This window comes from Urtica dioica, chromosome 2 (genome assembly GCF_054948205.1).
Source record: "Urtica dioica subsp. dioica isolate 48M chromosome 2, U.dioica_male_clone48M_v1_H2, whole genome shotgun sequence".
Lineage (NCBI taxonomy): Eukaryota > Viridiplantae > Streptophyta > Magnoliopsida > Rosales > Urticaceae > Urtica > Urtica dioica.
In genome coordinates this window covers 26,348,203-26,361,815 of record NC_142757.1, presented here as the reverse complement: position 1 = coordinate 26,361,815, position 13,613 = coordinate 26,348,203, and the positions used below count along the sequence as shown (strand labels likewise).

Here is a 13,613-nt window from a genome sequence, read left to right as displayed (position 1 = left end):
CCAGTTTCGTCCGGCGGGTGCGACTCTCTGCCATCCATTCGTGACTCGCTGCCTATCGGCGTGTCCGACCTGGGCGGCCGCCGCGCCCATCTTCCGGCGAGTACGCAACCTATCGGTGTGCGCATTATGCATCGGGACGGGCTTGTTGTAGATGCAGTTCCCAATGAGTGTGGTACCTGTCGGTACGCGTGTCAGGTTTTGGGTTTTGACTACCGGGTCGACGGTCTGGTGCGCGGATCCGATTTGTTGATGTTTCGCTACCTCTCGACGCGTGAAACGTGGAGTCACGCGAGTGCGTCGTGCGAAAAATGAGCCTGGTACCCTCATTTATCCTCATTAGCCCCCGAGTTTCTTGTGTACTCGTAGAGGAGACTAGAAATTATAATACAATAGGGTAAAGGTTTCGAAGTGAAATGTAATTCAATTATCATGTCGAAATAGTTAAAAATTACATTCCCAGGCCGTTGGCCGTACTTGAAATTTGAAATTGTCTTTTGCTAAAATAAAAAATAAGATGAAAATAACAAAACATAGGACAGGCGGGAACGGGCTTCTATTGGTAGTATTGCCGCAGGTGCTCCGCGTTCCATGGGTGTGTGAACACGAGTCCCTCCAGGTTCTCGAGTTCGTACGTGCCGTTGTGGATGGCTCGGCGCACGCGGTATGGACCTTCCCAGGTGGGGCCCAAGACTCCCGCCCTTTGCACTTTGGTGTTTTGGAACACCCTTCTACGGACGAGGCTCCCATTGGTGAACTTCCGCAGCTTGATCTTGGAATTGTAGTACTTCTCGACCTTTCTCTTTTGTGCGGCGAGGCGGGAGAGTGCGTCCGCCCTCTTCTCGTCTATGAGGTCCAGCACGAGCCTGATTGCGTCGTCATTGGCGGCTTCTTCATACTCCTCTATGCGCAAAGTTGGCAGCTTGGTCTCGATGGGTACCACGGCCTCGACGCCGAATGCGAGAGCGAAAGGGGTTTCGCCGGTCGTATTTCATGCGGTGGTTCGGTATGCGCACAAGACCATGGGGAGCTCGTCGGCCCAAGCCCCCTTTCTTTCTTCCAGCTTCTTCTTCAGGTTCTCCTTGATCGTTTTGTTGACCGCCTCGACTTGACCGTTGGCCTGCGGATGACGTGGAGAAGAGAAAGTCTTGCTAATGCCCAATTGTTTGCACATGTCTCGGAGGCGCACGTTGTCGAATTGCTTTCCATTGTCGGTCACAATCGACGCGGGGATCCTGAAGCGGCAGACAATGTTCTTCTAGATGAAGCTTGTCGTGTTCGCCTCGATGATCTTTGCCAGTGCTTCGGCCTCTACCCATTTTGTGAAGTAGTCGATCGCCACAATCGCATGCTTGTATTGTCTTGGGGCCATAGGTAGCTCACCGATGAGGTCGATTCCCCATTTTGCGAAGGGTCGCGGCACAATGATCGGACATAACGGGGCCGGCGCTTGGCGCGAGATGTGGGCGAACCTTTGGCATTTGTCGCATTTTTAGGCCCACTCGTGCGACTCCTTTTTCAAGGTAGGCCGAAAATATCCGAGCCTTAGAAGCTTCTGGGACGACTCCTCTTTTAAGAAATTCCACGAGCGGCGTCATCCATGAGGGGGGCGGAGTTCCGTCAACTACCCCTACGTCGCCTCTCGAGACGTAGGGTCTAGTCAACACTTCTATCGGGACGCTGCCTTCTCCCTCCTCGTCTATCTCGGACGCGAGGCGTGCCAGGGCGTCAGCGTCGATGTTCGGCTCTCGGGGAACTTGGACGATCTCGAACAATGACAGGGCCTCTAGATTCCTTTGAGTCTCTGACAAGTACGCGATCATGTTTGGCTCTTTATTGGCGTAGTCGACCTTAACCTGGTTCACGATCAACTGCGAGTCGCAGTGGATGCGCAGGTTTCGGACACGTAGCTTGTTCGTCAGCTCCAAGCCAACGATCAGAGCCTCGTACTGCGCCTCGTTGTTGGAAGCCTTGAACTCGAACCGCAGGGCGTATCTCAGTTTTTCCCTATCGGGATTTGTGAGCACAACGCCGGCGCCAGCCCCCTGGGCGTTTGACGCGCCATCTATGTGCAAGTCCCAGACCGGCCCTATCGGGCTGTTGGTCCTCTTCTTCGACGATTCGTTGTGGTCGTTCTCCTTGTCTTCCTTGTTCTCGTTGCCTTTGTCGCCCTCGTCAGTTGAGGGTGCGCTTGTGAATTCGGCTATGAAGTCGGCAAGGGCTTGGTCCTTGATGGCGGTTCTCGGTTGGAACTCGACCCCGTACTCACCCAACTCCTGGGACCATATGGCCATTCGAGAGGAGGTCCCTTTTTGTAGAGCCTTCTCGATGGGATGTCCCGTGCGTACCACGATGGAGTGCGCTTGGAAGTAGGGTCGAAGCTTTCTCGCGCTCATGACAAGGGCGAGGGACAATCTCTCGATTTTCGGGTATCGGGTCTTGGCATCGAGGAGCGCCTTGCTAACGTAATAGACCGGCTACTGCACCTTGTCTTCTTCGCGTATGAGAACTGCACTCACGGCCCTATCGGAAACCGCGAGGTAGACATATAAGGTCTCGCCATCCTTCTGTTTTGCGAGGAACGGGGCGGAGCTGAAGTAGTCTTTCATTTCGCGGAACGCCTCGTCGCACTCCTTAGTCCATAGAAAATCCATCGGTCTTCTTCAACGCCTTGAAAAACGGTTGGAATCTATCGGTTGCCTTGGAGACGAATCGCGTCAGGGCGGCGATCCTTCCCGTCAAACTCTGTACTTCTTTCACCTTTTGCGGTGACCTCATCTCTAAGATCGCCCTAATCTTCTCAGGGTTGGCCTCAATCCCGCGACGGCTCACCATGTAGCCCAAGAACTTTCCGGACACAACCACAAAAGCGCACTTGTTGGGGTTGAGCTTCTTCTTGTAGCGTCGCAGGATCGTGAACATCTCTCTAAGGTCTCGAAAGTGGTATTGGGATTTGAGGCTTTTGACAAGGATATCGTCCACGTAGACCTCCATAGTTTTGCCAATTTGATTGGCGAACATTCGGTTCACCTGGCTTTGATACGTTGCTCCCGCGTTTTTTAGGGCAAAGGGCATGACCTTGTAGCAGTAGAGTCCGCGGTTCGTAACAAAGGTGGTCTTCATCTGATCCGACTCGTGCATGCGGATCTGATTGTAGCATGACTAGGCATCCATGAAGCTCAACAACTCGTGGCCCACCGTGGCGTACACATGTTGCTCGATCCTCGGGAGAGGGAAGCTGTCTTTTGGGCAGGCTTTGTTGAGATCTTTGTAATCGATACAGATTCGCCACTTCCCTTTTGGCTTCTTGACCATCACCACATTGGACACCCACTTGGGGTGCTCCGCCTCCCTGATGAAGTCGGCGGCGAGAAGTTTGTCAACCTCTTCACCAATGGCTTGTTACCTCTCTCCGATGAACGCCCGTCGCGGTTGAACGCGCTCCGCCACTCTCTTGTCGTCGTTGAGACGGTGAACCATTATCTCGGGGTCGATCCCCGGCATGTCGGCGTGTGTCCACGCAGAGACATCTTTGAACTCGCGGAGGAAGACGGCCAGCTGGGTTCGGACCTCGGACGGGAGTTGGGCGCCCACCTTGACTACTTGGTTAGGCTTGGCGTCGTCCAACACCAAGGGAACGAGGTCGTCCGGTGTCTCCACCTTTCGATGCTCGACATCGTCCCTTTGGTCCAGTTATCCGAAGGTGCCTCCTTCCTCAATCTTGCATGGGAGCTTGTCCCCGAGCTGGAAGACGGTGCTCACCATCTTTCCCTTTTCTTTCCCGTCCACGCCTTGGATGTAGAACATTCTTGCCATCGATGTGTCTCCCAACATCATGGCTATTACCTTATCAGTCGGGAATTTCATCATCAGGTGGTAAGTGGACGTAATGGCCTTCAATCGATTGAGGGTCAGGCGGCCGATTATGATGTTGTAAGCAGAGGGTTGGTCCATGACCAGGAATGACACGATGTGGGTGACCTCGAGCCCCCCCGGTGTCCCGAAGGTTACCGGGAGGTCGATGGTTCCCTCCGTCATGAGCCTCTCCCCGGAGAAGCCGAAGAGTGGAGTCGAGATTGGGGTCGGTCTCATCCCGGATAGCTTCATCCTGTCCAGCGCCGACTTGAAGATAATATCGGCGAAGCTTCCAATGTCGATTAGGATTCATCGGACGAGGTTGTTGGCGACCGGGGCTGAGACAACTATCGCGTCGTTGTGTGGGTGGAGGACTCGTGCCGCCTCTTGGCCGGTGAAGAACATGGACTCGAATGGGGTTGGAGGAGGAGCCTCGTACGTATGGTTGATGTAGTGCGCTATTTTCCCTTGGGAAACTTCACGCACGTACTTCTTCCTCTGCGAGGCCGAATCTCCGAACTCCGGGCCGCCCATGATCGAGCCTACGACATGCAGTTGTGAGCTCTCCGGTTCTTCAATTGCTGCTCGGTCCGTGACGGTCACCGTCGCCGGACCCTTCCTTTCTTGCCGCGGGCGTTCTCCGTGCGCCGCGGCCGTCCCGATCATTCTCACGACATATTCTTTCAACTTCCCATCTTGAATCAGGGCCACGATCTGACGCTTGAGTTGGTAACATTCGGAAGTCAGATGCTCGTGATCTTGGTGGTATTCACAGAGCTTGCTTCGATCCCTCTTCGTGGGATTCTTCGTGAGAGGAGTTGGACTTCCTAGCTTGTCACGGTGCAGAGCCAGGATCCGCTCTTGCGGGGTACCCAGGGGGGTAAATGTCGAGAACTTTTGGAAGCTATCGACATGCGGTGGTCTCGGCCCGGGGAGGGAGCGACCGTTAGGGGCCTGGCCTCCCTTGTTCCTCCTCTTTCGAGGGTCGGGACGATCTCCATCCTGGTCATCGCGGCGGCGACTACCCTGTCCCCCAGACATCCGGCTGTCTCGGCCATCGAGATAGTCCTCTATTCCCATATACGTGTGGGCTCTCGACATTAGCTCCGCCATGTCTCGTGGGACTCTTCCAACAATAGACTTGAGGAAGTCGCTCGTGCGGACTCCCTCGGTGATTGCCGTGATGGCATCCTTGTCGTCGAACCCTTCGACCTTATTAGATTCCTCAGTGAAGCGAGCGAGGTATTATCTCAACGTCTCATCTCTCCCTTGCCGGATGTTGAGGAGGTGGGTCTTTGATTTCTTTTGCACCACGAGAGTGGCGAATCGCGTAAGGAAAGCCTCTCGCAGAGCCCGGAAGGACGAGATGCTCCCCGGTCTAAAACTTCGGAACCATTCGAATCCAGACCCCGTAAGGGTTAGACTGAAGGCTTGGCAAAGGGTCACATCCGACTGTCCTTGCATCGTCATCCACGTCTTGTAGTGTTGGATGTGGAAGTTCGGGTCCGTCCGCCCATCGTAGGGGGGGATGGACGGCAGCTTGAAGTTCCCCACGCAAGGCTGCGCGAGGATTTGTGCGGCGAAGGGAGAGTATGACTCCTCAATCCCTCCGTACGGCCTTTGCCTCCCTTATTCCCTCATCTCGATGATTTGATTCTGGAGGCTTTGAATCATCGTGACCATGTCGAGCCCGTTAGTTGGGCTGACCGCCGGGATCGCGGGAGTTGCCTGTTGGCGCTCGTTGGATGCTTGGTCCCCGGCATTGGCTTGAGGTCGGCCGAGAGTCGTGGCGGGGAGCGCGTCCCTTCGAGAGTTTAGCCTTTGGCGGAGATCCTCCCCTCGGGAGTTTCTCCGCGCCATAAGGCGCTCTCTAAGATCCACTCTCGATGCTTGGCGGGGCGAGGCCGCTCTTTGACGGATTGTCCCGGGGGCGCTTCGGCTATCGGCCCCATCATCCCCCAAGGTCGCTCTCTCCCCGGCGAGGGGCCGTGTCCGGCCACCTCGTGAAACCGAGGGGGCGAGTCCTCGGGAGTGTGACCATGCTTGTTGCCGTGCCGGATGCAACGGTCCGGCCAAGCCGCCGTTCGTCCTCTCGGACCACGATGGGACGAGGCTTGGCGTCGCCTCATTGGTTCTTGACTCCCCCACATAGTCGGGGTCGGAGTTGTCTCGGGCGGACCTATCCTCGACGTTATAGCCGAGGAGATTGGCGATGAGCGAGCCGTCGACGCCGGGACAGTCTAGGAGCTCCGCGAGCCGCCGAGCCGTGTCCTCTTGGAGCGCGGCCTCGGGGTCGTTCACCGGGTCTTGGGGCTGGCTCTCGTTATCACGAGGTTGCCCTTCCAGACGGTGTGCGAGGCTTCAGAGACCATACCTGGAGCTCGTCGCTCGAGTACCAACGGAGGTAGTGGGAATGTGACTCATCTCTCAAGAGTCGTGGGTGTAGTGAAAATGAGGAACGGAAGGGAGAGCGTGCTAAGGTCGGGAGATCCCCTCCTTCTAGCGCCAAAATATTGTCCCTCGTTTTCGGACAACTATTTAGGATCCCAAAGTGGTTAGACCCAAGGCCAGACCAAGTGGCCTCACTCTGGCTCGAGCGTGTCGGACTTGGTATCCCAAGTCGTCCCTGAGCTGTAGATGAAGTTCACCTCGTCTCGATACCTGAAAAGCAGTAGAGGATATGTGAACTACAAAGGGGAAACAGAGGGGTTGCCTCTGTTTACCTCTCCGACGCTCAACATTAGTAGGGTTGAGGTAGAATGTAGAGGGTTTAGGTGTTTAGAGGCCGAGACTTGAGAGAAACGAGCGAGGTACGAGTTCGACAACATTTCAGTACTCCAATTCGGATTACATGGACCAGGGGAGGGACTCCGGTATTTATAGGCAACCAAGGGACGTTTTGGTAAAGTAGCTAGGGCCGGTTCTGAGTCGGTCGTGGAGCGAGGCCGGCTCTGAGTCGGCCATGGAGCGAGAGCCGGCTCTGAGTCGTGCGTGCAGCGAGGGCCGGCTCTGAGTCGGTCGTGGAGTGAGGGCCGGCTCTGAGTCGGCCATGGAGCGAGGGCCGGCTCTGAGTCGGCCGTGGCCGAGCGCCGGCTCTGAGCCGGCCGTGACTGAGCGCCGGCTCTGGGCCGGCCGTACGTCGGGGGAATCCGATAGCGGCTGTCACTGCTTTACCGGGCCGAGACGGACCGGTAACAGTACGCGAGAGCCATGCGGAGAGACAAGATCCTGCACGACTTCATTCGGCGCGTGGGAGTTGCTCAAGAGGAGCTTGTTCAGGCGAAGTCTATGCTGGCCCATGTCGATGGCGGTTCACACTCGGGGGCGGAACTGGAGACACTTCGGGACCAAGTTCGAGAGGCTCGAGTGGAGCTTTGAATCGTTTAGGACCGATGCGATAAGGCTCAGGCGTCTGTTGCCACGATGGAAGGGGAGTTGACCGAGGAGAGTCGAGCTTGTGAACTGGCATCTCGATCGACATAAATTTTCCGGACCGAGGCTATGGAATTTTGATGGCAACTGGACGCCGAGTCGGATGCCATGGAGACTTCTCACGGCCAGCTTACGTCGAGAGAAGTAGCGCGTGTTCAGGCAGAGCACGAGCGTGACTCTTTGGCGGAAGAGAATGCTCGCCTTTCTTCTCTGCTTGCTGAGGTAGAGTGGCGGGCATCCGATTTGCAGGACGATTACGAGATCAGGGCTGAGGAGGCACGTCGTTCTGGGGCGATGGAGTGTCGGGAGGCGACCGCGGAAAAGAACGAGACTCGGGGGGTTACCTTTGACTTTTTTGATACCTTAATTCCCCCTCTTTATGACGGCGAGTTGTGAGCCGTGTGGCTTCTTTATTTATATAGCGCATATGTTTAGGCGCTTTCGTTATTTAAGATTCTTTTTCTTTTCGGCGAACTCGCATTAGCGCATGCTTTTTGGGATTTTTAGAGCGGTTTTTGTTTTATTTGCGAGATATTTTGTCTGCTTTCAAGTTGAATGATATCTCTTTATTGATTTTTGGGCAAGTTTGCCCATATGTGCCTCTTACTTCAACTGCCGTAGCATGTCGTAGAGGGCATGTGTCCTCGTCAATAGTTTTGACGATTTTGTGTCCCTAATCGGAATTCAATCTCTACTCGTTTAGCATTATGACTTGTTGTCACTTAGCATTCGAGGTAGGTGATATACGTGCCTAGTTAGGCGCCGCTCAGCTTCTATTGCTAGATGCAACTCATTGTGGTCAATTGACCCAACTTGTGTGGCAATATCGGTACGTCGGGTTAGGCCGACGATGCCAAGTTTTGGCTATTGCGTTGGGAGCAGCCCAACAACTTCTGCTTCGTGCCATTTGGCAACCGAAGGTGTGGCTCAAATTTAGCCATTGCGCCGGGAGTGGCCCGACGGCATTGCATTGTGCCACTTGGCGACCGAAGGTGTGGTTTAAATTTGGCCATTGCGCCGGGAGTGGCCCGACGACTTTTGCTTCGCGCCATTTGGCGACCGAAGGTGTGGCTCAAATTTGGCCTTTGCGCCAGGAGTGGCCCGACAACTTTGCTTCGTGCCACTTTGCGACCGAAACTGTGGCTTAAATTTCGCCATTGCACCGGAGTAGCCCGACGACTTTTGCTTCGTCCTATTTGGCGACCGAATGTGTGGATCAAATTTGGGCATTGCGCCCGGAGTGGCCTGACGGGTTTGCTTCGTGCCACTTGGTGACCGAAGGTGTGGCTCTAATTTGGCCATTGCGCCGGGAGTGGCCTGACAAATTTTGCTTCGTGCCATTTGGCGTCCGAATGTTTGGCTCAAATTCGGCCATCGCGCCGGAAATGGCCCGATGACTTTTGCTTCGTGCCATTTGGCGACCGAATGTGTCGCTCACATTTGGCCATTGCGCCGGGAGTTGCCCGATTACTTTTGCTTCATGCCTTTAGGCGACTGAAGGTGCGGCTCAGATTTGGCCGTGCGGCTCAGATTTGGCCGGGTGGCTCAGATTTGGCCGTGTGTCTCAGATTTGACCGGGTGGCTCAGATTTGGCTAGGTGGCTCGGATTTGGCCCGATGACTTTTGCTTCGTGCCATTTGGCGACCGAAAGTGTGGCTCAAACTTGGTCATTGCACCGGGAGAGGCTCGACGACTTTTGCTTCGTGCCATTTGGCGACCAAAGGTGTGGCTCAAATTTGGCCATTGCACCGGGAGTGGCCCGACAAATTTAACTTGCGCCGTTGGTGTCTTACGGCACGTCGAGTTAGGTCGACGGTTTTTGAATGCCGATCTTGGCTCTTTTAAGTCTTTAGTCTCGTTTGCGTGCGGGGAACTTAAAATTTTGTTCCTTGGGCCGTGTATTTTTTAGTGTACGTCGCATGAATCACTTGCCCCCAAGTTTTTATTTTACAGGTTGTGCCTTGATTACTAAAAACTCAATAAAGCAGATTTTTGAATAAAAACCTCAAACTTTATTATTATTGCAAAGATATAAAATCCTCAAACATTGGCGCGTTGGCCTTATTGAATTTAGGAAATTAAAGCAATGAACGGGGGAAGCGTTAGCTACTGGTAGTACCGCCTCAAGTGTTCGGAAAACTCTATATGGTCCTTCCCACCTTGGGCCAAGTACACCGACGCCTTGTACTTGGGTGTTTTGGAACACGCGTCTGAGTACAAGGATGCCGACGGCAAAGTCTCGTCTTTTGACTTTGGCATTGTAGTATCTATCGACTTTGCGCTTTTGTGCGGTGAGTCGAGTTAGAGCTTGAGATCTTTTCTCGTCGATTAGATCTAGCTCAAGGCGTATGGCCTCGTTATTTTCTTTCTCATCGAAAGTGTTGATTCGGTGATTGGGGATCCTCAGTTTCCACGGGGACCACAGCTTCAACCCCGTAAGCTACGGAGAAGGGGATCTCTCCGGTGGCGTTTCGAACAATCGTCCGGTAGGCCCATAGGATGAACGGTAGCTCCTCAGCCCATGCGCCCTTCTTGGCTTCGAGCTTCTTTTTTATATTGCTCTTGATTGTCTTGTTAACAGCTACCACTTGGCCATTAGTCTGTGGATATCGCAGGGACGAGAATGTCTTGCTAATCCCTAGGTTAGGGCAGATTTCTCTAACGCGGGCATTGTCAAATTGAGCACCATTATCGGTCACAATTGACACTGGGATGCCGCGTCCGCATATGATGTACTTCCAGATGAAGTTTGTTGTATTGACCTCAGTGATTTTGGCCAGAGGCTCGGCTTTGACCCACTTAGTGAAGTAGTCAATAGCGACGATGGCGTATTCTGTTGTCAATGGTGCCTACAAGAAGAGTAGTAGTATTTATTTATGTACATTTGATGTAATAAAGTCTCACAAAGACTCTTGCTTGTAACTGCTGAATTATTAATAAACGTTGAAACGTTCATTCATTCTTCCTTGTCTGTTTGAAGCTTTACGATAAACTATAGTCTTTAGTCCTTAAACAAACCTAACAATAAATGACGAGTCAAATATAGATTTGCATGAACAAACTCTTCATGGTTTGCCTAAAACATTATATTCGCAATCTAAGGGTCATAGGGCTATTAATCTCGGTATGATTGTTAGGAGAATCTATGATGTCTAGTTATGGGAAATTGAGAGTTGGAGCCTCTATAGTTCTTCATAGGTATCATTTGAAGGTACTGAATTGACGAGTGCACTTATAGAGACAGAATAAGAACAAATCATTTAACCTCTTATGTCTCGAGGTCACTACGTATGAATTGATTCATGCTTACCTCAATCCTGAAATGAGACATGTCATTTCATAGCTTACCTATTCCCATTTGAGAAAGTCAGAGTTCTAGATTCACTATGTGATATAGACAAAATCTATTGGTGAAGTACTAAGTTATGAAGATGTCATGAGTAACTTTGTGAAGATCTCATAGATACGGAATTCATGTATAAAGTTGCTGAAATGCAATGTATATCACCTCATGCTTTGTTCCTTGGAATGTAAATAAATGAACTGGCCAGTGTCCAAATTGATTCATGACTCTTTTGGATGAATCAGTGTGACTTGTTAGCTCCTAGTCAATACATTGTTTCTAACTTATTCACAAGCTACAAAGGAGTTGACACTACTACAAATGTTAGATTCCACAACGGATATTCCACAACGAAACGCTGTCCCGTTGTGGAATCATGACGTTTCCACAACGAGACAAGAGTCCCGTTGTGGAATCTTGACGTTTCCACAACGGGACAACTGCCCCGTTGTGGAATTCAGGATTCCACAACGGGACTCTTGTCCCGTTGTGGAATTTTAATGAAAATTAAGGTTAGACAACGGGCTGGTGACCCGTTGTGGGATCTCGCCGCGGCCAAGGCATCATCTCGCCGCGGCGAACTGTTTCCACAACGGTACGATAAACCGTTGTGGGAACATGTGTAACCACGACATTTCGCCGCGGCGAGTGTACTACTTGGCCGCGGCGAACTGTTTCCACAACGGTACAATTACCCATTGTGGAAACATTTCGCCGCGGCCAAGTATTTCACTCCCCGCGGCGAAATGTCGTAAAAAATTTTAGGTCAACACTATAAAAGCCTCATTTCGATTTCTTTCTCCATTTTTTTTACTTCCTCTCGCCTCAAACCTTTATTTCGGCCGTTTCTGTGCAATTTCCTCTCCTAAACCTACCTTGAAACTTCGCCGCTTTCTCGCCGACGCCAAATCTCGCCGTGCCTCCTCGCCGAAGCCAGTTCTCGACGCCATCTCTTTCTCTCTCTCGGTCTAGCCTCCCTTGCTCCTTCTCCCACCGACCTAGAGGTATGTTTGTAACTCAATTTCATATCAAAATCTTAAATGTCATGAATGTTTTGTGTGATTTATAAACTAATTTAGGATTTTGGTTGATTTTGGTTGTAATTTATGATATTGGATTGTAGATTTTGCCGAAATTAGGGTTTTTATTTTTGGGTTTTATTTTGTAGTTTATGATTTTATGTAGAATGTTATTTTTAGGTTGAATATAATGTGTTTAGTGTTGAATTTTGATATTTAGTGTTGAATTGAGTTTAATTTTGTGTTGAAAATGATTTATTGTTTGAAAATGTTGTTGAATTTGAGTTTGGATTCATTTGTTCAATTAGAAAATGGGCCGATCAAAAACTCCCACCGGTTACAAAGAAGCCGCCCCTAGCACTTCTAGGCCTCCCAGTAAAAAAAGTAAGAGGCCTCGTCAATCCGAACCCGAACCCGAAGTGAACTATAATAGTCGGATATTCACTAGTAAGGCCGCGGAAGATCGATATGACATTCTCGTTCAACGAAGTCCGATCTTTGAACGAGGGTTGAAGGTGAGCTCAAGCACGCCTATAGGGGGTCAAATCCACAACACCATCGAAGGATTCTCGTGGAGAAAATTTTGTGCCACACCCGAGCAAAAAGCAAATGTCACTCTCATGTACGAATTCTACGCGAACTTACTTGATCAAGTGGATGATGTGGTGACTGTTCGCGGTGTAAAGGTCGACTGTAGTATCGGAGCTATCAACGCGTTGCTAGGAACTCCGAACATCGATTTCGAGAATGAGGGTTACCGACAATGGTTGAGAGATCATAACCTCGATGAAATGTTGAGTTTGTTGACTACTCCTGGAGAGAATTGGGTCATGGATAGAGGAGTTAGAAAGCTTCTCCGAAAATCGTTGACGAGGTTAAACTTTTCTTCTTTTGTGTGTGTATTATTGTCTATTGCATGTTTTCAATATAACGGTGTTTATTTTACAGGCTTGCAAAAAAGTGGATTTATTTCATTTGCTCTCGTCTCTTTTCGATAAAGCATTTCACCCGTCTCGACGAGGAACATGTCCACCTTCTGTTTTGTGTCATACGTGGAAAAACCATCAATGTCGGTCGATTCATCTATAATTGGATGAAGAGAATCGACTTCAAGAATATCAAAAATGGGTTGCCGTATCCGTCAATCATCTACGGCTTGTGTCTGAATGCCGGTGTTGGAGGCTCAAAACACGACACAACCAAGAAGTGTGCGGCGCCTATTAATGACAAAACGATCGAGAGATACATAGTAAAATAACCGGAAGAGGAGGAAGAGAATGAAGAAGAGGAGGACGAACCGTCACTCAACGAGCCACTGTTGTGCTTACAACCACCTCCGGGGTATGATCCCGCCATCCAAGACTACTTTGCTCAGTGTAACCACTATCTCGTCGGCGGGTATCAACACACCCAAGACTACATGCACCGACAAGGAGAATATGGCGCCGCAGCTTTCGAGGGATTAAACGAGCTCATAGGTCGGTGGGACATCAACCGGGAGAATCAATTTCAGTTCCCTCCATATCCTCAATACACATACTATCCGGCCCAAGCACCGCAATGGCCTCCGCATATGGCACCTCCTCAGTACCCGGGACCACCACCACCACAACCACCTGGGAATAACAACTACGGCAACGAGTAAATTTTTTTTAATGTGTTTTTTGAACTCTTCTTAGTTTAATATTTGTTTTCAAGTTTTTTTATATGTGTGAGACTTAAATATTTATGTTTTTATGTGTTTTATGAGATTGTATGATACTCGGTTCAGTTTTTATTTGTTTTCAAGTTTTTTTTATGTGTGAGACTTAAATATTTATATTTTTAGGGTTATTTGAATTTGTGTTTGCTGTTATTTGTAAGTAAAATAACTCAGAAATCATTTCCCGGTGGACTTTGGAACTCTTTCGCCACGGCCACAAATAGATTTCGCCGCCGCGTAATAAGTTGGCCGCGGCCACCAACAT

General features: G+C 50.7%; 1 protein-coding gene across 1 annotated transcript; it reads right to left on the bottom strand.

Moving 5' to 3' along the window:
* Positions 1 to 9,653: 9,653 nt before the first annotated feature.
* On the bottom strand, positions 9,654 to 11,577 carry LOC149404238 (uncharacterized). Its single transcript, XM_089607462.1, has 2 exons — positions 11,503 to 11,577; positions 9,654 to 10,019 (listed from the first exon to the last, which is right to left on the bottom strand). The coding sequence occupies exons 1-2, from the start codon at positions 11,575 to 11,577 to the stop codon at positions 9,654 to 9,656; spliced, it is 441 nt and encodes a 146-aa protein (XP_089463588.1).
* Between the last annotated feature and the right edge of the window lie 2,036 nt (positions 11,578 to 13,613).

Excerpts from the sequence above, each read along its gene's own strand:
- LOC149404238 (XM_089607462.1), bottom strand. The coding sequence starts at position 11,577 with ATGGCGTCGAGAACTGGCTTCGGCGAGGAGGCACGGCGAGATTTGGCG. Across the intron at positions 10,020-11,502 it reads GAAAGCGGCGAAGTTTCAAG|TACATCATATGCGGACGCGG; the intron begins GTAGGTTTAGGA and ends TTCATCTGGAAG.